The sequence below is a fragment of the Agelaius tricolor genome, unplaced genomic scaffold (genome assembly GCF_023055355.1).
Source record: "Agelaius tricolor isolate 1412-34295 unplaced genomic scaffold, bAgeTri1.0.p SCAF_2, whole genome shotgun sequence".
Classification (NCBI taxonomy): Eukaryota; Metazoa; Chordata; class Aves; order Passeriformes; family Icteridae; genus Agelaius; species Agelaius tricolor.
This window is the reverse complement of record NW_027269262.1, coordinates 84,306,951-84,331,968: the sequence shown is the minus strand read 5'-3', so window position 1 is coordinate 84,331,968 and position 25,018 is coordinate 84,306,951. Positions and strand designations below refer to the sequence as shown.

The 25,018-nt window shown below is 45.0% G+C and overlaps 2 protein-coding genes across 5 annotated transcripts in view; one reads left to right on the top strand and one right to left on the bottom strand.

The window, feature by feature from the left end:
- FBXO32 (F-box protein 32) overlaps positions 1 to 25,018 on the top strand; it is a 42,912-nt gene that overhangs the window by 6,939 nt on the left and 10,955 nt on the right. The window contains exons 5-10 of one of the 3 annotated variants that reach the window (XR_011678392.1): positions 5,969 to 6,062; positions 6,884 to 7,068; positions 10,035 to 10,217; positions 11,403 to 11,546; positions 12,225 to 12,451; positions 14,016 to 17,294. Coding sequence is in view for 1 of the 3 variants with exons in the window: in XM_071421750.1 (XP_071277851.1) it covers positions 5,969 to 6,062; positions 6,884 to 7,068; positions 10,035 to 10,217; positions 11,403 to 11,546; positions 12,225 to 12,314 (696 nt within the window). In the remaining 2 variants the exon portion in view is untranslated. Of the gene's footprint in view, positions 1 to 5,968; positions 6,063 to 6,883; positions 7,069 to 10,034; positions 10,218 to 11,402; positions 11,547 to 12,224; positions 17,295 to 25,018 lie in introns of those variants that run through there. The other 2 variants (XR_011678393.1, XM_071421750.1) reach the window with 2 other exon arrangements.
- Positions 7,466 to 25,018, bottom strand: part of NTAQ1 (N-terminal glutamine amidase 1) — a 34,822-nt gene continuing 17,269 nt past the window's right edge. For both annotated transcript variants that reach the window (XR_011678394.1, XM_071421753.1), the window contains one exon: positions 7,466 to 7,632. The gene's annotated coding sequence lies outside the window, so the exon portion shown is untranslated. The remainder of the gene's footprint in view (positions 7,633 to 25,018) is intronic.

The following is a 25,018-nucleotide window of genomic DNA, read 5'->3' as shown; positions in this document are numbered from 1 at the left end:
CTCAGGTGTTAGGTTCTGGAGCAAGCAGCAGTGGTATTGCTTTCCCTTTGAGTCAAGTGTCATGAAAAGTGTCTAAGGAAGAAATTACCTGAGCAGGCTCACCTTGATTTGTCCACCTAGGTTGTCCAGGTGACAAGTCACCTGTGGAAACTTCTGTCACCCTGGGAAGGGTACAGGCATTAGGGATGATGACCCTCTGGCTGTATAGGAAGGGCAGTCACTTGGATGTCCCACAACAGGAGTGGTGGCAGGGAATGGGGACTCTGGGGGAGGCAAAGCAGGATCCAAGTCATGTAAACTCAGGCTCTCCTAGCTCTGCTGATTTTGGGACAACTTGTTTTCCTGCCTGTGCAGAAGTGATCACCAGTGCTGAGGTAGTTGGAGTTTCCTGATATTGGAGAGATATATATACACACACACAGCCGTGTCATCTTCAGGGGGATTACTGGAGAAGGAACAGTTCATGCCAAGGCCATAACCCTTTAGTCAAATATAAAGAAGGAATGTAAAATAAAACTTGTTTAGTGCTGCAGATAGCCCTTTGGCAGACTTTGTTAGGACAGTGAAGAACTCCAAAGACCTCTGCTAAGCATGACCTCAGGTCATGCTGTGCCACATGATGGGCTTCTGCTGCTTGGCCCAATGTGATAGATGTCTCATATGGGACTGCAAAGGTGGAGCAGAAGTCCCACTAAATTTTTTGAAGAGCAAATTTAAATTTCAGTTAAGTCAGTACAGTCTGGTGAGGGCCGCCTTCTCTCTTTTTCTCATGAGGACTTCATACACAGCACATTTGGGATGCTTTTATCAAAAACAACAGTTTTGAAAGCTATGGAAGCTGACATGTGTCCTTGTTTCTACAAATTACCTCTCTTCTGAGCTTTTAAGAGTAGCTTTCCCCCAGTAGTTTTGCAGATATAGTACTACTGAGAAGTATGAAGGTTTCTAATTGAGGTTGACTTGTGGTTTGGCAGTTTAAAGAAGATATTAAACCTGGTACCATGGATCAAACTGTAAAATTGACTTCTTAAAATGAAAGGCTTGTATCAGCCAAGTCTCCAGTGGATAGTAGCTCATAAAATGCCTTAAATGCCAGATTTACTCATGAAAAGCTCTGCCTAGATGTGGATCATGTTTATGGTCCTTTGCAAGTCGCAGGCCTCCTAAAGCACATGGATGGGCAATCTGTCACAGGGAAAATGCCTTGAATATTGGCAGAAAAAAATTTTCCCTTCCTTCCCTCTCCTTGTTCTCTCTAGTTCCACTCCTTGCTCAGGGTACCTGATACTAATGTCATGCTACTTAATTCTTCAAGCAAATGCTTTTCAAGGAGGGAAGTTTGGAATTGGAGGCTGGGAAAGAATATGACAATGTCTGTAGGGGAAGAAAGGAGAGAAACAGCTGCAGGTTTGAGGTTCTGCTGGCTACACCCAAGCTTGCCCTATAGAGACATAGGCTGCATCACTTGCTGGTAGAAAATAGGCTCTCAGGCTTAACATGAGCTCACCTTTCTGAATTTCTCCAAACTTAAGTGAACAGTCCTTAAGTGTCTTCAGTGCTTGCTTTCTTGTCATAGGAGTTTCTACTTTAGATACACCCAAACTAAGTTCTTGGAGTTTCTAATGGTGCACAGGTGAAATGGGCACCTCCTTCAAGTGGGGTGGAGGTATGAGCTGCAAGAAACTTGGCAGGTATTTTTCATGGGCAAATACCATCAGCTGGAGCCAGTAAGTCTATGTAAGTGAAGCAGAAGAAATTTTCTTCTAACATCATTCTTATCTTGATGATCTGCTGGTGCAGCTCTGAAAGTGCCAAGTTATAGGTGCTGGTGTTGTGACTTGGTCCTTGCTGATCCTTCAAATTAGTGCATCTGCTTACATGTTAGAGAACAGTCAGTGTTCCCTTTTCAGGGCTTAGTAGGAAGTATGTGATTGACCCAAAGGACCCAAACTGGTTTTGGTCTGAAGCAGCCCTGGTTTCTCTGGTCTTAAGAGATTTAATGAAAAGACTGGAAGCATTCTGTAGGCATAATTAGTGGGAGCAGAGACAAAGGTGCCTGCAGCCCAGAAGTTGGTTTTCCTTCAGGAACACTATGTTCAAAGACAGGTTTAGCAGCGTGCTTCTTCAGAAAGGGATTTCTCATATGATGGTTGTGTAGTCCCAAGGGAAGGTGCTGTTTTTGGTCATAAAAGCTTAGGTCATGTTAAGCAGCCTGGGGACAACTCTTGTAAAATAACACTATCTAGGTTGTGTGCAGCCTTATAAAGTAGTCTCTTAAATTTACTTCTTAAGTTTTAATAGAAGTTAGCTCCAGGAGTCCTGGATTTATGCTGTCCTGAAAGAATAGCAGCTGGATGTTGTCTCATGGAGATCTGTCAGCACCTGCACTGTAAATCATTATAACTCACCTTGCCCTGGCTCCACCTGTCAGCTGACAGCCAATGTGACATTTCAGCCACCAAAAGTGAAGGACTGTGAGAGCAAGATGGGCTTAGAGGAGGAATTTTTTATTTTTTCGAAGCAGTCCAGATGTGAGGAGTTGCATCCCTAACCATCAGGAACTTATGGATCCCCACAAGGTGCAGTCCAGCTTTCATATAGCTGGCTTGAGGTATTCAGTGGGGAATTTACACTTCAGTAGTTTGAGACTTGTGAGACTTTTAATCACTACAAAGCCTTTTTTGAGTCAAGGTTGTACTGTCCTGCTCAGCACAGCAGGATTTTTTGGCTCTTTGTGCTGTAAGCCCTAGCAGTGGTTATTTGGGGTGTGGATTGCCTGCACACCCCTGGGTTGAACCAAGACTGTGGCCAAAGTGCCATCTGGCTGTAGCAGGTCTAAGCAATGCTGCACACAGTAGTCATGGGTGCACAGCAGTGTTTTCATGGCCCTGAAGCAGGAGCCCTAGTTCCCTGCCACATGGCACTGTTCTGTTTGCCTTTTTTTTATCTTGTGCTTATGGGAGGAGAAGGATCTGCTCTGCTGCTGAAGCTGAGAGACTTTTTTGTGCTGCTGCTCCAGATGGATGGCTGGTGGGTTTGAGCAGGAGCTCCACTGCACTCAGGGGAAGTGAGCAGGTTACTGCCATGCTGGGTAGGCTCTGGGATAGCCTACTGCATCTCTTGCCTTTTCTCTATAGCTCTGGCAAACTTCTAATAGCAAATAAAATAGGGAAGGATTTTTTTTTGTGGGGCTACCAGGTCAGCTTTCTCAAATTCTGAGGAGCTGGAAGAGTGAATTTGGATCTAATGCCCTGTTTTCCAGAGGTGTTTCAGACTTCCCAGCTCCAGTTAAAACTGGCTGGAATGCAATTACTTAGTGTATTTGAAAAGCAGACCTTTTAAAATTGCTCTTAACCTTTCCCTGTGCACTCTCTCCTACCATCTGTCCCTCTCAGTTGAGCGTGGGCTGGACTTAATGCAGCCACATCATAACACAGGCTTGCAGTTCTCTCTGGTCTTTTTACCCTACTCAGCATTAATCTGAATTCATCTGTCTGCTTTAGTTGTTATTATGCAAGTGGCAATTTAATTTATTTTTTTTATACTGCTGTAGACCCCAATTTGGCAATCCATTAACTGAGGTCATACTTGGAGACTGTGCCAACACTAAAAGACTCCCAATGCACTGGAGCATGTGGGGCACAGATGAACTGTACTGCTTACCTGGTTTCTGTGTATTATATGAGCACAGAAGAATAAAATATCTTTTGATTTGGAGGACTAGCTAGTTGCTTCAGTCAGTGCTTCCTGGGGAGTGGAGTAGCCCTAGAAGTATTCACAACATAGTTTTCATATGGAATTTCATCCTGTGTTTATTGCTGTAGGAGAAGGGAGGTGACACATGATATCTGAGCTGGTTCATGGAACATAAATTGAACCTTGGTAAACACAGACAGGGCAAATTTGAATCTGTTCCTTTGGCTAAATTAATTTTGTACCAATTTAGTGTTCCTCAAGGAACTGAGATTTTTATCCTCATTGTTCTAAAAGAATGGCCCTGGTGTCCAACTCCCCTGCTATTACATTACATGATTCTTATTGCTGCATGCATTTTGGTGTTTTTGGTAAGGGGCACAATATTGCTAACACCCAGCCTGGAGGAAACTGTCTCTGTGCCAGCTCCAGAACAGTGCAATCTGGAGACAGCAGTTGTTTGTGCACAGACAGGCTGATCTGGGTGCATGTGTGGCCAGTGTACAGATGGAGTCTGGCAAATTGATCACTATAATCAAAGGTCTGAAGGCTAAACAGTTTAGGGTAACAGAGTATTACAGACTACTGTGGGACATTGGTTGGGGTTTTTTCCTACTTATTAATCCATATTTCAAAAAATAAGGACCTTTTATTAACTTTTCAAACATCTTGCAAGCTGCCTTGTATTTTGTTATTGTGGTCTCATTTAGCCGATGCAGCCAGAAAATCCACTGATGCTTGTGCACCAAATATTACCCAACTCTCCTGCATCTCTCATTTCCTCCAAACAAGCCAAGAAAACAAGCAGCCTGCCCTTGACAGGACTTAGTGCAGGTCTTTTTTCATCTTGGGGTTTTTTTTGGTCATGTGAGGTGCAAGATATTAATAGAATGTAAACTCAAAGCCATCTGATGGTGGTGTTGGCCTGGATATTAAACAGAAGAAGAGATTGGTCACTGAGGCAACTTCACTGCTCCTAAGTGGCAGTCACATGCCAGTGCCCCAGATGAGCAGAGCAGGCTGCAGTAATACCTCTCCCTCAGCTCCTGCTTCATGGCAAACTGCCGGTGACTTTTTGGATGCATTTCTGTCATTCTTCTAGCAGGGCAAACAGTTCAGCTCATGACTTATCAAGTCTAGTCAAAAGCCATCTTAGTTACTTGACACAAGTAGTTGCACCTTCTCTGGACTCTCCGTGGTGCCAGCAATGGGATACTGGAGCTGCAGATGATAAAGGATTAATAAGCTGGTCATGTGGCAATGTGTTGATTGATTTGTAGCATAAAAGGTTTTTCCTTTCCTTTCTAAATTAAAACAGAAGTCTATGTACATCCAAAACAAATGGACTGACACGTGGGCAGGCTGTGCATTTATATAATGTTGGGGGAAGGGAGAAAGGCTTGTAAGATCACAGGCCACATGTTCTGCAGAGCGTGTTCCATAGGAAATTTCCCCAGCTGTTCTTGTGGCACAGAGATGGGGAAGAGAGAGTGTGCCCTTCCCTATGGGAAATGCTTCCGTTAGCAACTGCAGCCCAAATTCACTGCTCTGCTTGCTCAAGAGTCAGGAGGTCAATGATGGGAAGTAAATTCTAATTGAAAGTAAAAGCAAGATTTTCATTAGGGGAGATTAACAAGTAAACAGGGCAGACAGGGAAAGGTGGTTTGTTACTGTAGTTGTTAGAGCTAAACAGGGAAGGAAACTTTGGGAGGGAAGGGGTTTGTTGTGGGGAGGATTTTTGTTCTTTCTACAGTACTTAACCTTTCTGTCGTGGCAACAGCACTCTGACAAAACCCATGCAACCCAGGAGGTGACGTAAATTGTGGAGTCTGATTCTCATTAATGGTCTGTCAATAATGTCCCCATGCACACAGGCATTTGCTCGTGCTCCCTTATGACACTGCTTGTTTGTGCCCCGGTGTGGGATGGTGACGCTGGCCGGGGCTGTTCCCTTGGTGTGAATAGTGGCTGCCAGTCCAAGCACCACTGTGGTTTCTCTGCATCTCTGAACCATGAAATCAAATTCCCTCTCCCCCCACAGTGAAGATAATTAAAATGCCTTTTTTTTCCCCCTACCTCTTTTGATGTGAGTTTAATTATTTGGCCTCTGCTCTCCTTCCCTTTTTGTGTTACTTTGCTCTGTTGTTCTGTCTCCTTTTTATTTTCAAGCAGCAAACAAGTCTCTGGACTGTTTTGCTGTGTCATGTGACTAGGAGTCAAGATTAGAAAGGTATCTCTGTGCTCTAAGGCTTGCAACTTCTATTTTTATCCACAGCTGTTGGAGCTGATAGCAAAGTCTCAGCTGACGTCACTGAGTGGCATTGCCCAGAAAAACTACATGAACATTTTGGAAAAAGTGGTTCAGAAAGGTAAGAAACGGAAATGGTGAGGGGGAGTCTGATTTAATCTGATGTACTTTAGTGAACCACATCCTTAACAACAGTCAGGCAATGCTAAATGGGTGAAGAAGGGGCTCCATTGTTTATTTCTGTAGTGCAGTTCTGCTTTCTTTTCCCTCAGTGAAGGACTTGGTGGGAGGGGAAGGAATGGGAAGGAATTTCTGTAGTCTGGTAGGTATCTGAGAGGTGACTCCTCCTTTCCCAGCTTTGCTCACTGCCACCCCTTCTGCATCCTACTGAGTCCTATTTCTGACTGCAGAAGATCTGGCAGCTCATGCCCTTGGCCAGGCATATCTGCAGTCCCTGCTGCTGCCTTGCTGGCATTGTGCTGTACCTACTGCTCCCACTGCTCTGGAGGGGTGTCTTCACCTGTTCAGGGGAATGAATTGTGGTTGAGATGTGGTACTTCCTTTGTGGATGTTTAGCTGTCCCTAAAGCCTGGGCATGGACAGCAGCCTGTTATTATACATAATGAGAAATGTGCATTAGATGGGGAAGAGGTGCACATAGATAACTTCTTGCACAGTATCAGAGGGGAAAACTGGCTGGTTGCCAGAGGCTGGAAAGGGAAGTGCAGCAGATCTCATCTGCTTATCCTGTGAGGCTCTCTTTCCATCTGCTGTCTAACCTGCTGTGACTGGCTAACGTTTAAGTGCTTTCCTCTAAAAAGAAAAGCACAGGCTGGCTCTCTTGGCCTGTGAAATTACAGCAAATAACTTGCCTGAGAAACACGTAGATTCAGAGAAGGATTTTGACAATTCCTATTTTTAACATTTCCTGTTCTTCCAAAGTCCTTGAAGATCAGCAGAACATCAGGCTAATAAGGGAATTACTGCAGACCCTCTACACATCCCTGTGCACATTAGTTCAACGCGTCGGCAAGTCTGTCCTGGTTGGAAACATCAACATGTGGGTGCACAGGATGGAGAGCATTCTTCACTGGCAGCAGCAACTGAACAACATTCAGATCACCAGGGTAAGCACAAATCCTGAAAGCTAAAAATATTTTCTCCATCATGAAACCTTTGTTTTTATTGTCAACGGCTCTCATTTGGGTGACTGCTTCTCACTCTACTCCCAGTACAAGCACAGACTTGGAAGGACCTGGAGTTGCCAAAATAACTGGATGCTTTCCTAGCATTACTTGACTCCCTTAATTCAAACTCAATGTACATAACCCAGGATCATGCTTGACGTTACTGGTCACAGACTGTGGCTTGAGTCCATAATGGCTGTCAAGTGCTGTGTGAACAGAGCTGGACAAAAAATGATCTCCCCCTCTTCAGTCCTCAGAGGCCAGGCCTCAGCGTGAAAAGTCAACTTAGGCTTTCTCAAATTGAGCATTTGCCTTCAAAACTTGTTTACCAGACAGCTGAGGTTTTTAGATTTGTTTAATCTGTAAATTAAATGCAAATTTTCAAATAGCTGCATAACTTCATGCTTCCTGGCTGAAAATACCAATGATTCTTCCAGTAGTCTGGAGTTACCTGTTCCAGCTGGATGAGTCCTGCTTTTACAACATCTGTTTTTCCAACAGCATCTGTGGGGATGGGAAAGATGTGTTAGATGATAAATTTCTAGACTGGCTTTACATGGGAATCAAATCTGAACTTGTTTCATGTCACACAATCACAGCAGCTTTGATGTTGGACTAGACCTCTGGAAGTCATCTGGTCAAACCCCTCTGCTCAAGCAGGGATACAGACAATAAGTTGCCCAGGACTATATATACATTTTCTGTCTCAAATGGATACTTACTCCACTGAAATGCTGAAGCTTTCCCCCCATGCTGATATGGGTTGGTGTTCTCCTTGTAATTTTGAAGAACTCTGCCTATTCAGGCAAAAATGATCAGAATATTGCTTGTGAAAGGAACTGCCTTTTATACGTATTTGTGTAGGTTTGCAGACATTTTTTCTAAAGTAAATAAAATACATGTAGAGCATGCAAAAAAAAAAATTCATACCACTGAAGATAACTTCAGTTCAAGCTGGAACAAAACCAGGTGAATTCAGAGAAAGGAAGCTGAGCTCTGTGCAGCCAGTTACTTATGGTGCAGTGAACTTGTGGTGTTTCTGAAAGGGGAAATGTCTTGCAACACCCAAGACCTTAATTTTTTAAAAAACCCAGAAAATGTAAAACCAACCTTGAAAAATGTTTTATGTGCTATAGCTGCTTCAAAAAAAAAGACAAACTTCTGCCTAGAAAATGACAACTTACTGATCTGTTCTGGTCTAATCTGTGTTCTTTTTGCAAAAAAAAAAAAAAAAAAATAATGCTTGAAAAGTTCTGGAAAAGAGTACTGAGGGAAATCTAGTAGCAGATAAGCTTTTGGCCTGATCCAGAAAACCTGTAAAGATTTGCTTGAGTCACACAAATTGTTTTGTTTGTTTGTTTTTTTTTTTCCAGAAGAAGGTATACAAGTGTGAGCTTTGTTTGGGATTTTTTTCTTGACCCAAGAGTCTATGAGCTTACTCTTGCCTGTTGTGCCCTAGCAAAGCTTATGTGCAGTCATAGTTCAGAAGAATGCAAAATACAGCCTGGCAAGGAAGGGCAGTGGGACACGATCCAGGGATCCAGTGCGTTCGTCCTCCCTCAAAAAATGTGCCAGGCTGTCATGGAAAGGAATGTCCTCCAGACACTGTAGGGACATTTGACTCCTCCTGGAGTGATTGTGTCAGGTCTGCCTGGCAGGTGATGATGCAGAAATGGATGTTTTGGTTGAGGAGCTCAGGTCCTTGCAGGTCGCGGGCAGTGTCGCTGCTCTGGGCAGGCCGGCACTGAGGGAAGGCAGGAGCTGCTGCTGTGCAGACGTACTTACTGTTCCTTGGAGTCTCCCATGCCGTGGGATGGCTGGGGATGGGACCACATGATTAAAAGCAGCCTCATGCAGTGTTTCCCTGCTGCTGGTGGGCTGTGTGCTGCTTGTTTGAAACAGTTAATAGCTCTGTCAAAGATGAGGTGGGTGCTGTGACTCTGCAACTTAAAATAGCAACAGCTCTGTGCAGGATGAACTTGGCACATCTGTCTAACATTGTTTCTTTGTTGGAGCCCAATCCTAGAAGCTGCTGTTTGCCTTAATAAGGCTGGGGCTGGTTTTGAAGCTGCAGCTGGTGCCCAGGTTGTGGTCCTTGCTGATGCCTTGCTCCTGTGTATAGCTTGGATTTCCCCTGAGTGCAGGACATGCAGATCTCCTGTGGTCAATTTGCCCTGGAGCTGTACCCCAGGTGGACTTGCGAAATAATCCTGGACCCTGTGGAGGCTAAGCAAAGGTGGATGGGGGTGCCTTTTTGTCTCTTTAGGCTAGGATCTGCTTTTGTGAGGCTGAACAGCCTGGAAAACCAGGGCTGTGGGAAAGGGGCGGGTCCTTCAAATGTTCCTAGAGGAAAAGCTAACCCTGCCAGCAGTGACCTGGGAACCCATGCTGTGAGTACTCACCAGCCACTGCTGTGGTTGCAGCAAGACTCTGTGATGATATAAGCTAAAACATGTCAGAAGAGCATGGGATTCCCAGCAGTGTAACCAGAGCTGAACTTGAGAAGTAATCCCCATCTGCCTGGTGATGGAGAGACCTGGATGGACAATAGCTGATACCACAATACAGCCAATGTGCTGCTGTACTGAAAGCTGATGGTGATACTTCAGGGAGCAGTCTCACAAGTATGGATGTAGGGTGGACATAAAAGGAGAGAAGGAGGCTTGGATTGCAACTCTCCTAATTACTGTACTACAGATACATGTCCTCTTCCTTGAGGTTATCTCAAACAGTTATGGGGCAGAAGGTCCAATATTTCCATGTAAAATGTCTCCTTTATGTAGAAGAGGGAACTGCTGCTTTGTTCTCTGTGTGAAGAAGTTTTAAAAAAGCAGTAGCTATGCTGCAAGCTAGGATTTCTTAGGCTTCCAGCTTCCTGGGAGCTCAGTTCTGTGTGTCTCTTGCAGCCTGCCTTTAAAGGAACCACTCTCACGGACCTGCCGTTGTGTTTACAACTGAACATCATGCAGCGGCTGAGCGATGGGAGGGACCTGGTCAGCCTGGGCCAGGTGGCTCCTGACCTCCAAGTGCTCAGTGAGGACAGGCTGCTGTGGAAGAAACTGTGCCAGTACCACTTCACAGACAGACAGGTATGAGGAGAGGTGCAAAATGCCATCAGTTTTTGGTGTACCCCCTCCCCAGAAAGAGTGTCTGCCCTGCCTGTTCTCTTACTTGGCTGTCTCTTGCATCTGAGGACTGTGCAGCAAGCTGATAATATAAGCTGGCATGGAAATGGCTGTGAAGATGATTTATATAGAGGGTTTTACATGCCTCAGCAATGATTCCTGAAATAGGAGCTTGAGGAATTAATCATACACTGAATTTCAATCCTAATCCAGGTGGGAACAACTGCATGACTTGCAGTTGCTCCTTGCCCCACGTGTGCAGGGAAAACGTGCAGGCAAGCTCCAGCAATCACCCTGATGTCCCAGGGACTGACACCCTTGCAGAGAGTCTTTGTGGATGTGGTCTATGAGCTGTACTCCCTTGCCCTTTAGAGCAAGAAATCCCCTCTGAGCTGTTCTGTGAGTGATGGGATGATATGTGGAAAACAGCCCTGCTGCTCCCCACTGTACCTGTGTAAACATCTCTGGCAGGCTGGGAATCATCTGGGATCATCTAAACTTAAAAGCAAACAAACAAAAATCACTCTGTTTATGGGTGAATGTCTGGGGTGTTTATACTAGACCTCTGCACTTCAGGAACCATGTGCCAGATTTCTCTGCTGACCTGGCTGTATTTACTCACTCTGCATCTGACTTGGGAAGTGACTCTGGAGGAGTTATTTCTTCTATTAAGTAAATTCAAATCCGGTCTCTGCAACTAATGAACCCTAAAAGAGAAATGGGTGTCTCCCAAGCTAATATGATAAATTACTGTCTCTTAGACAAAAATACTCCAACTTTTACAACTATTAAATGCAACTCTATTTGCTGTGCTGCCTACCAGAAACAGTGGTCAGAGCAGTATGAAAGAGCTCCCAGGGTTTCAGGCTTTCTACGGTGAGGTTGATGAAGGCAGAACAGACCCTCACAATGGTGCTGAGTGAGGCTTTGCCATCAGGAAAATGCTTATAGCTTTTTCAGCTATAAGTAGAAAATAAGAGCTTCTTAGCTCAAAGAAGCTGGGAGTCTTCAATGTAAGAGCTTTCTCAGTGTTGCAAGGCAACTGTTATGGGGCTGGCAGGGTTGACATGTGAGGGAGAGAACATCATGAGCTGAACAGAACAAATCAGTTTTTTGACCTGCTATAATTGGGTGCATCTGTTCTTTAAGATTCGCAAACGTCTGATCTTATCTGACAAAGGACAGCTGGATTGGAAAAAGATGTACTTCAAGCTCATAAGGTGTTACCCACGGAAGGAGCAGTATGGTGACACACTGCAACTGTGCAGACACTGCCACATCCTTTCCTGGAAGGTATGAGGTGCTGGTGGGACAGACTTGATTGGGGCAGGAGCCATGGGGCATCCAGTGCTTCCTCTGAGTGCAGCTGGCTTAGGGTGTTGCAGTTCATTTGCCTGCATAGCCTAGTGAATCCCTAATCTTAATTCTCCCTCAGCTATTGAGACCCTTGCTTCTCTGTGCTTCAGAGATCCCAGCTTTGTCGTGAACATGAGTAGTGCCCATTGGGGCCAGAGGGTTGGAAAATGGGGGGGAATGTTTTAGGGCTGCCTGCAAGAAATCATTTTAGTACTGCCAGCAGCTTCCTCTACCCATTATATGCAAATGGAGGTCTTGGCAACAGGATTAGCTGGAATGAAAGCTGATGGCTGCAAAACAGCTCGGGACAAAAATCTGCTGACCACTGTGGTGATATGCAAGGCATGTCTCTGGAGTTAAACTCCAGTAGCTGATGGTAGGCTCTAGCCTCTCTTCCCTCAGAAGAGGGGAACAGAATTAATTGGATCCTTGCTGCTTCTTTTTTTGATGACTTGCCCCTAAGTTATTAATTCCAGTTCTGAGCTGTCTACTATTCTGGGCTCTGCTCTACCTATTTGCACATGGGATGTCTGGCAGAGGGGCAGTGCTAAGTTGGCTGATGCTTTGGCAGCCTTTCTGCAGCCTCTCTAAATAGAATTGTTTTCTCTTTCCCAGGGTACTGATCACCCCTGCACAGCCAACAACCCAGAGACTTGCTCCACCTCTCTTTCACCACAAGAGTTTATCAACTTGTTCAGGTTCTGAACTTGGGTCAGCGCAGCCTATGCAATTCCTACAGGACACTGTCACAGAGCTTGGACACTCCATTTGTAAATAGTGTAAATATTCATGTTTGCTTGAAGCTCCTGAGTCAAGGAACAAGAGGATCTCGGAGAAGAAAGGTGAAGTTGCTCACTGACAAGCAGCACTTAAGGAATACAGAGTTCCATAGGAATGGTGTATAAATACAGCATGTTGTACAGAGTCCCTTTTTTATCATCAGAGTACAAGATACAGGGCAAAAAGACCTTCATTCTTTGTTTTTAGAAGTTAAAATGAATTTGCCCCACATCCATTTGAGAACTCTTTTGGTTTGTTTCTAATAGAGAGAAAGCAATATGAGGCTAGGACTGTTGAACTGTTCCTCCATCTGGTTTTATTTAGCATACATATTTATAAGTATGACATTTTAGAAATATTTATGAAAAATATCCCTGTGACAAGTTTAATAATACATTTGTGTTTTTAAAAGGACACATTCTAAAATACTTAGGATAGAAATCTAGCCTACTTGCAAGACAGAATTGCAACATACCACTTTCTACCTCCAATAGATTGAGTACCTTTCAAACAAAACTCCAGTGTACAATGTGAACTTTTGTATTTTGTACAATGATTTAAAGGGAAATGTTTGTGATAGTAAGCATCTTTTCCTGTATTAATGCTTACCTCTTTACATTAGTTTTCTTGCTCTACTCAGTGCTTGAATGCCTAGACAATAGGCACCATACGAATACCTAAGAATTTACTCCATCCTCTTTTGATTTGTTGGTTTCATGAAAGACCATGCAAATGTGACAAGAGAAGACAAAAGGATGAGCATTATCTATAAGGGAGGAAGTTCTATGATAGGGAAACAAAGGACTGGATTTAATCTCACAAGGTAAATTCTTATCTGCTTCATTAGGTTAATTGCACTAGTTAAAATCCTAAGTGAGGTTAGAATCTGTTTTTTCGAGCCCATGTTTTCCAAGATATACACTGCTCTGTATTCCCACTGCTGTCAAGTGAATTCAGTCATCTTCGAGCTGGTAAAATATAGGGGCAACTGGGCCACTGAATCTCATTAAATGATGCGGTTTTTATTCACTGGAAGACTGGCAGCAAATGTTTTGTTTCAGAGCCCTGGAGTTTAGGGAGTGATTGGTATTTAGCAGTCAGGGCTTGGGTAAGCAAGGGATTTCCAACATACTGATATCTTTGGTTCTTTGTCCATGCCAGGGGTAAAGACCCAAGGACCCTGGTCCCTTCTGCTTCCAGTGCTGAGCTGCTTTGTGGGATCTTCTGACCCTAACCCAGAGCTAAATTTTCAGTCCTACAGAGTAAGTGGCCACTTCACCATGGTTGTGATCTGGTTCACTGTCTCCTCTTTTGCATGCAATGCTTCACTTTTCTCTACAGTGGAGCTTGAAGAATCCAGCTCATTCATAGCAGTCTGAAAACCTGCAGTGGAAAGTTTTTGCTGTTTGCTAGTAGATTTCCTGTATAGCACTTTCTCTGTGTATGATGTAAGCGGGATACCTCATAAGGGTAAATATTTAGTGGGTTGTGTGTGACTTTGTACAAAAATTTTGAGGAAAAGGAGTACTCAGGACAATTCAGGAAGAACTACTTGAGTTAATTATTGTTAAATATGCTGTTCCTTTTTTTACATTTTTATAACTGACTTTGAACACTTTTCTGCAGCTGTTTGTATTTTTAAATGACAGTATTTGCATTTTTGCAAACTAAGTCACTTTGCATATTCTTGGAAGAGATGTGAAAAGGGAAAAAAGCTGCCTCTAGATGGAGCAGTGGGAAGAGGGGAAGAAAACGTGGAAAATGCTGTCAAGAACTGCCCTTCTCCAGCCACCTAACAGCAAATCCTGAGTTTTTGCTCTTCCAGAGAGTTCTGTGAGCCTGCACCACCCTTAGCCCAGAGCTTGTCACTCTCCAGAGAGGAGGGGAAAACACATGCAGGATAACAAGCTTTATCTTGGTGTTGATGCCCCATTCATCAGTTTGACTGCTGGTGGAAAGCATAAGCCTCCTGATCATACCCATGTCAACTGAAAGTGATTTAAAAACTGCTACCTTGGAAAAACACTTGTGCTTGTTTGGGGGGGGGATGTTTGTGAGTAAAGGAGGCCAGTTTCTGTTTTCCTTCCTGCGTTGATGGCAGCGGGTAGACAAGGCTGAAATCTGGCTTCAGTGAGTGAGGACATTAAGGAGTGAAACTTGCAAGTGAAATGAGTGAAGCATTGCCACTGAATTTGGAGAGTCCTGTAGCTCCTTTTTCCAGCAGTGAGAAGACCTGTCCCTTTGGCATCTTTTGTTTCCAGCTCTGACTTGGGGTTGGTTTGTTTTGTAGTTTTGCCTCTGCCACCCATGGTGAGCCAGCCTGTTGTGATGGGAAGGCAACAGTATTTTGGTATGAAAGGCTGCAGCATTCTGCCTACTCTGCATATGTGCTTAGCACTTACCCTCTGGGAGATTGTGACACTGAGTGCATTTTAAGCTCAGATTTGAATCTGGCCTACTGCATTCCTTGTGTAAGAAGATGGGAATTCTCAACATTGAGCTGTGATTTGGGAAGGTCTGGGCTCCAGCCATTGCCTCTATCAACCCTTCACTGGCCTCCTCTACCCAGAGACCATGGGTCATACTGACAACAGATTTAATGTGCAACTGAGGCTCCTATTTTTAAAACTTATTTCAATTGCTGTGTATTTTATTTCTTAGCACTGTAAGGGTCAAAGTGCTGAAGATGATTTGTTATACATGAACACTTGTCTGTTGCTTGTGTGAGGTCTTGGGATATTGCTGTCAGTGTCCAAACTAGCAGCAAACCAAGCAACTACTGTACAGAACAAAACAGACTAAACAAAAAGAAACAGAATAAGCTTTATTCAGTTACTGCCTCAGTCATTACCCTCCTGCTGCAGCAATTGTCAAAGATGGCCTTGCTCACTTTGGGGACCCATTGTTTCTTGAGTGGCTGGTACAGGGAGATGTTGCAGTGAATTCAAGACTCTTGGTTTGTATTTAAAACAAAATGCTGTTGCATCCAAACACCTTACTCATTTACAGACAAAGCCATCAGTATTTTAGTGCAAAGGCATCTGCCTGGCTGAGGGTGGCAGAGTTACAGAATTGACAGTGATGTCAGGGGCTTCCAGGTGGGATGGTTTAAGGCTGCTCTCAGGCAAAAAAGGACTTCTTCATTTTAAGACAATTGTGGCAAAGCTGTTGTGAAGGGAAAAACAGACTTTTGCTTGTATTTTGGAAATGGAATGTTCTTTTCAAATGGCATTTCACTTTCCAGTTAGTTGATGCATTTCCATTAGATATGCATCTGTTCTTATACTAGAAAAGGAGAGCTTTTCCTCTCTTTGGGGTTTTCTCTTGCCAGCATCTCCAGGGAAATCTCATTGTCTTTAGAGGATGTATTAACTAGTGCAACAGCATAGAACATGGTGCTCTGAAGAGGAAAAATAGATCCATGCAAGGGAAGGAGGCTTAGGAAGGGAGAGATCCTGGAGATCTCTGTTTCAGCTTTCCAGAAGAGGCCAGTTTTTGATGTGGTGGCCATTTCAAGAGGCACGATTTCAGCTGTACATACCTTAAGCCATTTACACTAACTATGGTATGCTGAAGTTTGATCATAAAGTGTGTGTACCTCCTCTTAAGTTTTTTGGGTTTCTTTTTTTTTTAACTGTGGGAGTTGCTAGATCCTTAATTATGTAAAGTGATTAGGAAAATGCGTATTGCTCTGAAGACATTGCTTTGTATGTAAACATTTAATTGCACCCTGCCACTTTCTGTATATGGGAATATATTTTATATTGTTTTTCTTTGCCCCAGGTTTAAACTGTTTGTATTCCCATTTCTGTTTGACTTCAATTACTTTTGGGAAGTTGTCACCTTTTAGAACATACACAGGTACTAAACCAGCTTTTCTTGCCCAGAAAATTCCTTGGCCCTTAGTTGCTAGAATTTCATTTAGAGCAGGAGCATTTCAAATCCTATTGTGTAGCAAACAAACCAGATGTGCTTTTCACACTGATCTCCTGCTTGGTACAGCAAAGCAGCATTGTCCTCTGCGGTTGTCCTTACAAATGTGTTGCACATCTTCTCTGTAGATCAGCACCTTGCCAGAAAGACATAGCTTTAAATTAAAATGTCCCTCTTGTAGCTGGCCTGTTTGCACAAGCACAGGCCCTGTGGAGCTGATGGCTGATCAGGCTGGTACAGACTCACTCCCTCCTTCAAGGGTTGGGACTCTGGTGTTCTGCTTGTGCTGCTTTCTCAGCTCTTTGGTTGTGGTGATGCTGGTTCCAGGCTCTGAAGCTGTGGTCAGCCCTTCCACACAGCTGTCAGTCTGTGGCTGCTGGCTCTGAGTCTTTACCAGCACCTAATTTCTATCCAGTGTCTTCCTCCAGTGATTTTGTTAGTAGCAAATCAGCTTTGCAGGAGAACAAATCCATCTTGTCCTTGATACATGCAGTCTGAAGTATATAGATACTCTTGACACCAGAGAAATTCCCTCTCTATTGACCAAGTGTTGTGGTTCTCCTTCTGGGAGGGCAACTGAGGGTGGAATTTGCCTTTCTTTAGCCATCCTGTGCTGCACAGAATGCTAACATGTCAGCTACCAAGAGAACATTTTAATTTGAAATAGAAAATATGCTCATCTTTAGGAACTAATCTACAGTAATTATAAATACTTATATATGGAAGAGAGCGTGTGTTCTGTTTTATTTTTCCTTGAAGTTTTAACTAGAGATGATATGAAGTGAAAGGCATCCCTTATATTAGACTTCTGTTTAATATTATTGTGTGGTTAAAATCCTTCCATTATAAATTTGCACACTTTTTTCCTCTTTCCTTGCATGTTCAACTGATTTTTATAGCTGTTCTGTGCAGACAGTATTTTTGTAAAACATTTTTGACACTGAATTGCAATAAATGTTCAAACAATGTGAACCACAGAGTTGGTTGTCTCATTGCTTCCAAGGTGGTGACCTTATCAGCCTTGAGCTCCTGATGACTGTAAGCAAAGACTGTTCGGCAGGAACATCCAGAACTTGGCTCGTTGTCACAGTAAGAGATCCCAGATAGAGCTATTGCTTCATCCTGTCTCAAAGGGAAATGAGCCCTGGCTTCCAACAGAACCCGTGCTCACAGGGAGCCTTGTGCTCATGATTCTGTGCCCACAGCACAGGAGTGATTCCTGCCCCAAAAGAGATCAGCAGTGCTCACACTGATCTGAGACCTTCAGCTCCACCTTATGGCTTATAAAATACTGGGGTTTTTCCAGTCATATTGCTTGAGTGATTATTTTTAAATCTTTTTTGGGGGGTGGGGAAGGATTGCATCTTGTTAGTGTCAGGACTGCAAACAGCCTGGCCCAGGCTCTTGCTCAGAGGGACTGTGAGTAGGAGCCCACTGAAGTGACTCCTAATGAATTGGGGAAAAGCAGTTGAGAAGGCAAATGAAACATGCCTCTGGTTGGAACAGAAGTTATGATAAAACAGGATTACTTGTCTCATGAAAGCTCGGCCAGCTATGGAAATAAGCACAAAATGCAGATGTTTTGTTTTCAGTGTCATTTGCACTGTCATATAAGGTATGTTTGCGTGGTTTCCTAAGTCTCTGTAGTGAGGCTGTGGCTCAGATCTGCAGTTACAGGGTTGCACCCCCCAGACACAAGTCCCTGGAAACACAGTATGGGACAAGATCACAAAGCCTTTTAAACAAGAGAAAGCTCTTGTTAAGACATACTTCTGATTCAATTTTTTTTTAATAGCCAGCTCTACTTATTTTAATAGACTAAATGTGCAAAGACTAAGTCCTTTAAGGGGAATACTAGACCTTTTTAGGAGTATGTTGGGCCCCATTTTTATGTTACTGCTGCTACCACCTCCACCCTTTTAGGTGCAGTCAGGGATAGAGGGAGAGGCATCCTGAAACCTGGATGAGGGTTTGTTACTTGTTACCTTGATCAATGGTAACAAGTCACCCTGTACACTTCCTTGGAGTGCCCTCACTGCCTGTCTTAGAGCCTAATAAAAGAAGTTCAGCCAAAAAACATTTTGAAAACCTCTTATACAATGAATATTAAAATTGTGACTCTGCTTTGCCCCAGCTTTCCCTAATCCTCATTTCTACTTCTTTGCTTTACAGGGGTGAGCCATGTAGGGGATTGCTTTATTTTTGACAAAACCTGAGCTGTTCTTATGATCAAAATTGCAGAACTTTGAAAGAGCTGTTTTCTAAAAGGCTCTATAAATAACTCATGTTGGTTCAAAGGCCTTCTCTAGGCTGGAAGGACACTAGTTCACTCCTCACCATTCTTGATGCACAGCATACTGCACTTTTTAGTTGAAAACAAGCAAATGTCTTTTTAATATGTTTTCCTTGGATAATTTCAGTTCTGGTAAGTATAGACCTTGAACACAGACAGCAGCACACACAGGTTGCAGCTGAGGTGCCAGGTCCAGTCCAGAGCTCCTGATGGTGCTGCTGCTTTCATGCAGAGGCTGGAGGTGGGTGGTGGGACAGGAAAGACACCCACTCCCAGCTTCACAGGATAAATAAACAAACCACCCCATGGGACTTGTGTTTGTAGACAGAGAAACGCAGTCAGTGCAGGAAATGCGAGTTCCTCCTTGTCACAACACACCAGGAATTTTGACTTATTTTAGCAGGGCTTTTAAGCATTGAGTTAAGCTAATTCTTACCAGCATTTATTTTTATTCTTAAAGTTCATAAAATATGATGTCTCTGTGGGTAATCTTTGATGCGAAAGGTGTGTGTAATAAACTGTCAGCCAAGAAGCTGCCTCACTCCCTGTCTGCACCCTGTGCCAAGCTGGGGTGGGCTACAGTTTTGCTTTTTCTTGCTTTCCCTCCACAAGCAAAACTCACTTTTGTGAGGGATTTAGCTCATGCTCCAAGCCAGAAACCTCTTTCTCTCCTTCCTCCCACTCCAGTGTGGCAGCCCAGCTGGTGGGAAGTGTCAGAGGAGGCTGCACACCCACGGGGGGCAATTGCCTGGCTCAGCCTGGGGCCAGCCTCCAGCCCAAACATGATCCAGTCTAAGCTGCTGGAGCCCCTCTGGCCTGGTCGTGGCTGCAGGAATTCCAGTGCTGTGCCAGCCTGGGACCCAGCACTCTGTGGCCTTGCTTTCTCAGTAGGAGCTGTCTCTTGGTACCAGACCCATCACTTTTTCCCCTGGAGTTTGGGGCACATTTTGCCTATGTGTCTCCCACCAGAAGCTGACCAAGGTTTTCAGTATTGGTCCTCTCTTAAATTACTTTCTCCCAATCTTTTTATAGCTCTCCGACTGAAGTGGAATTTATTCTTTCTTTTTTTAATATAGCTGGAGGTGTAAATCCAGACAAATATAACTCCTGAGGGGGAATCAACCTGTCCATGCCACAGCTCAGCAGGGCCTGTGTTACTGCTGGTATATATAAAGCAACCAGGAGCCTTTTTAAACCTCTGAAACTGAAGTAATTTTTTTTGTTACTTATGGCTAATTAAATGGTTCTCATTCAAAAACATTGTCTCCTGGTGGTAGGTAGAAACCTACAATCTTACTTTTACCACACACTTTTTATATTTAAAGCCTCTATTTTTAACCCAATGGTGGGATTCAGGGTTAATGCTCGTTAGATCTGTGTCTAGACAGTTGTGAAAAACAGGAAATGAATTACATTATAGTAGGAAAGGAGAATTTAACCTTTTCTCTCCTCACTGACACATGTGACTGAGGAAAATATGTTACAGCAGAGTATTTTGGAAAGTTTAAGGAAGTAGAAAAATTAGAAGAAAAAAAAAAAAAAAAGCTGGGTTTCCACAGGGCCTTGTGGGAATTATTACACAGAAAATAATGCACGAGACTCTGCCCTCAGCTACACCCGAGCAGTAATTTGTTTCCTCTGGTCCCTGTGGAAAAATTGCATTTTATTATTCCCTGCTTATGCTGAACATTCAGAAGAAGGAAAAGCCAAGTAAGCCCATTTCACACACATGCACCAGCACATGTGCAGCTGCAAGAGAGCAGCCACTACAAAACATCCTGCAGCACCCTGAGCCAGGCAGAGAGCTCTGTAACACCCCTGGGTATAACAGCACCTTGCACCCCTTCTCCTCAGGCAGCCCAAGCCCTCATGGTATTTTTGAAGATTTACAAAGTTATTTTTTGTTTTTTCTGATTAGACGCCGAAAAAATGCAAAATTCCCTTGCTTGGCCCTTGAGGAAAGTAAGAGCCCAAAGGCTCATTGGCCCCGAGCAGCAGCACAGGGATACTGCAGTGGCTGAGCATGTAAGGGTAAGGCTTTAAAAATTTGCTGTAATGAACCCAGAGCATGAATTAAGGCTGAACCAGTGTGGACAGCTGGCCGGGGTGCTCCTTACCCCCTTATTGCCCCCATTCCCTGCAAATTTGCCGCTGTCCGATGCAAAACACACTGCGGTCAAGAGCGGCGCTGCCAGCGTCTTCCAGAGGCTCTGAGCGCTTTCCCCGGCCCCCTCATGTGGTTTCTTAACCCTCCCTGGACCCGGGAGGCTGCAGAAGCATCGAGCAAGTGCCTGCTCTGCTGCAGGAGCGCTGTCCCTCCCCAATGGCATCTCCCTGTGCCCCTGCCCGTGCCTGCTCTGCTGCAGAACTGCTGTCCCTCCTGGATGGCATCTCCCTGTGCCCGTGCCCGCTCTGCTGCAGGAGCGCTGTCCCTCCTGGATGGCATCTCCCTGTGTCCCTGCCCGTGCCCGCTCTGCTGCAGGAGCGCTGTCCCTCCTGGATGGCATCTCCCTGTGTCCCTGTCCGTGCCCGCTCTGCTGCAGGAGCGCTGTCCCTCCTGGATGGCATCTCCCTGTGCCATTGCCTGCTCTGCTGCAGGAGCACTGTCCCTCCCCGATGGCATCTCCCTGTGCCCGTGCCTGCTCTGCTGCAGGAGCACTGTCCCTCCCCGATGGCATCTCCCTGTGTCCCTGCCCCTGCCCGCTCCTCCCTGCGGGCTGTGAGCAGCCGGAGCTGCTGCAGGGACCCTTCTCATGGTGTGCACAGCACAGCTTTGCCTCCCTCGTCCATGGCTCTGCTGGAGCCAGATGTTTACGTTCGCTGACGGGCTGTCAGCTGGCCAGGAACATGAATATCCCTAGAGCAGAGCAACAAAGCCTTCCCAAGGATCCTCTGCGCCGCTCAGCCCGGGCTCTGCCATTCCTGCCCTCCTGGGATTCCGCTGCCTTTGGTGGCTGCTGAGAGCATGGAGGAAAGGGATTAGTCCTCTCCAGACTATTTATTTGCTTAGTTTTATCATGATTCCTTTTAATTTTGAAGGCACATGAACGTGCTGTGTACAAATCACTGGAATAATAGTGTAGTTAATTTTATGGCGTCTTTAGCACCGTCCAAAGTGGAAAAAAAAATACCAACCCAACCAGCAAACAACTGTCCCCGCAATGGAGCAGTCTAAATAAAGTTCTTTAAGCAATACAATATTTCCCTGTATAGCTGTCAATGTTTCCACTGCCAGTTTGTCTTCATAGAGGAACCAAGCTTTGGCACAGCTTATATCAGAAAAAAAATCTTTAAGTGTTTCCAAGGGGGTGTGGGGTAAGGGGGATTATGGAAGTTAAACTCACTAGAAGAGCTGTAGAATGTTGGCCTAAGGGTCTCAGCAAGGAAAGAGCCTCCATTTATGCAGATTTACTTGCCCAGGCTTGTGCCAGGGAGGGAGGGAGTGGAGCAGGAGGCCTTGCAGCACTTGCACCTGACCGGGCAGCAGCAGCCAAGGTGTGGATCCTCCCCACGAAGAGCCAGCTGCTAAGGGGAGTGGTGAGGAAATAATTCAATGTTGCCCATTGCTAATGCCAAAGCAAGCTCAGGAGCCAGCACCCACTGCCAAATGAGCTGCTGTGGAAGGAGCTGTCTGTACCTCTGTGTGCCTGGGGAGGCCCAGGGGCACGTGCATGCAGATGGACACACAGAGTAAAAGCTGCCTTTCAGAAGTCTCGCTCTGCAGGGTAAGGAAGGTCAATAACTTCTTGTCAGCAGTAGCTTTGCTTGAAGGAGAGGCTTTAGGACATGGCTCATCCTGGAGTGAGGGCTGGGAGGGAGTTTCTGCATTAATCACTAATGTCCTTTCTGGTTTTTTTCAGTAGTATCTTCTGCTTGATGTCAGTGTAACCTGCTTGACAGTCTACTGCTGCCAGAAATGGTGTTTGATTTACAGAAGAGGTGGAAAGCTAAATAGAAGAGGATATAGGTATTCCAAGGATCCTCATTTTGGTGTCTCTCCATGGCCACACTGGTCACCCCTGAGGTCTGCTGGCTCTGGAGACTGATGGACAAACCCCAAAGCTCCTCTTGCTGGCCAGGATGGGTTGCTGTAGTACCCTCTCAGGCATCTAGGAATCCACATTTACCTCAGCCCATCCTCAGGTTACCACATGAACTGCATGCACTGAGATCCTGCATCCCACTTAATATTTAATCACCCTTTGCCCTCATTTTCTTAAGTGGGCAGTGAAACCCTAGCTAGGCTGTGTGCCCTAGCAGCATGGTATTTTATTACAGAAAACTCAAAACAAAGCTTCCACTTGCTAATCCAGCCATGTGCCAGTGGCCATAGCCCTGGAGCTCCCAATGGCATTAAGCAGCAGCAAGGAGCAGCTCTAACAGTGTTTGGGAGCAGGCTCTCCTCCAGTGTGCAGGCCAGGCAGATGACCTGACTGTGAGACACAACAATTCCAGCTCAGAGGAGAACCAAGTGAAGTTGGTGACACCTCTGTTGGACCCACACGTGTACTTCTGTCACGTGTCAGGCTTCAGAGCTCCTCAGCACTGGGCAGTCTCCACATGTGATGTTTTGGACTCTGTGCTAAGCCAGGGCATTTACTTTTTGAATGACCACAAATAATCCCCATTTCTGAAGATGTCTGTAAGCCCAGCAAGCATCCTTGCCAGGTTGGATGGGGGTCTGAGCAACATGGTCTAGTGGAATGTGTCTCTCCCACAGCAGGGGGGTAGGGATTAGATGATTTAAAGTCCCTTCCAACCCAAACCATTCTATGATTCTGTGATCATTAGTAGGGTGGTAATGTCTTGCAACCTCCACTGTCTGCATTGCCCCTGCAGGCAGTGAGCAGAGGGGACCCCGTGGTCCCTGGCAAGGGCTGGGACCTGCACCCATGTGGCCAGGACCAGGCTGAGCCGTTCCACAGCCCTGGATGTCCACAGCAGTTCAAGGCAATAGGGCCACAGAGAACACTGGCAGAAAGGTTCCATCAGGCTCTGTGTCTCGGAAGGGTGCCCCTGCTCACACAGCACCAGCTCAAAGGAGGCTGCAGCTTTGCCTCTGTGCGTGGATCTGACCTCCATGCACCATGAGAGCATGGAAAGGCTGGCAAGCAGGAGAGGCTGGGAATGTGAGTGGGTCTTCCTTGCTGGCAACAGTCCCTCACTTAGTCTTTCAGATCTCAAAAGCACCTAACCTGGGGTGTTTTATTTAATAAGTATCAAATAAGTTAAGTGAGAATGACAAGTAAACAATCTACCCTGCAAAGGATCTCTGACAAATATGGCAGGCAGGGCACTGGAACTCTCAGCCTCCTGCTGGGAGCAAGGCAGGGGGAGCACCCTGCTGGTGACACCAGCAAGGAGAACAGCTGGGCCCCACAGCACTGGTTATTTTGCATCTCAGGACCGAGCATATTGATCTCTGTTTACTTTATGGGAACTCCATGGACAATGCATTTGAAAACAACTCTGGCCAGACTCACACTGTAGCATATTAAAAGGTATTTTTAGTACTTCTGGCAAAGCAGATTGAACTCTGCTTTTAGCTGTACTAACACAACTCCACGGAGTTTGCTGGCAGCCCTGCATATTCGTACCGAGGTTGCAACTGGTAGAGGTTACGTGACTAAATAGTTGCATTTCCTTCATTTCCTTCAAGACAAAAACACAAGTGCAGATGGTGTGCTGGTGGGCTCCTGACTTACAGTGGGCTGTATTTTCTTCCCATTTTCTGCCTGAAAGAAGTTTGACTTGCCAAAGAAACATTGTCACACAGCAAGGAAAAATTACTCCAAATGTCGCTGCCTCGATTTGTGACGCCTTTGTTTTTGTACTGGTATAAATATAACTGTGACCATTTCATACAGCAAAGTGCTCTGTGATGAGTACAGTATAAATAGTGGAACTGATTACACTTGCTGTAAACAAGGACTGGCAAGCCTTGCTTCACCCCAGCAGTTAGAATGGTGGAAGCAGCAGGAGCTTTACAGCTTAATGGTTAAAAGCCACAGCAGAACATTTTCTCGGGATGGCTCCAAGCGTGGAGCTGGTGTGCTGCCATTTCAGCAGCCAGGCTGAGACAGGGGGAAGCACGCCACCACAATTGCATACTAAAAAGAAGGGAAGGCTGAGATAACTACCATCTTCTTACTGTGTAGGCTGTTTGAAAAAAAATAACATATAATGATTCCTGCCTTATTGCAGTGTTTGGGTTCCAGATATAGCCTTGCATGGGAAGGCTGGTATGATGCTGAACCAAGCAAAATGAGCATTTCCTGCTTTTAAGTAATATAATGTCAGGAATCCAGCTCACTGGAAACATCCTGCTCATCTTCCAGAGCAGGAAGCAGACATTCGTCACAAGTATCGGGTGAATAATGTCACTTCAGTTGGACATTGTGAG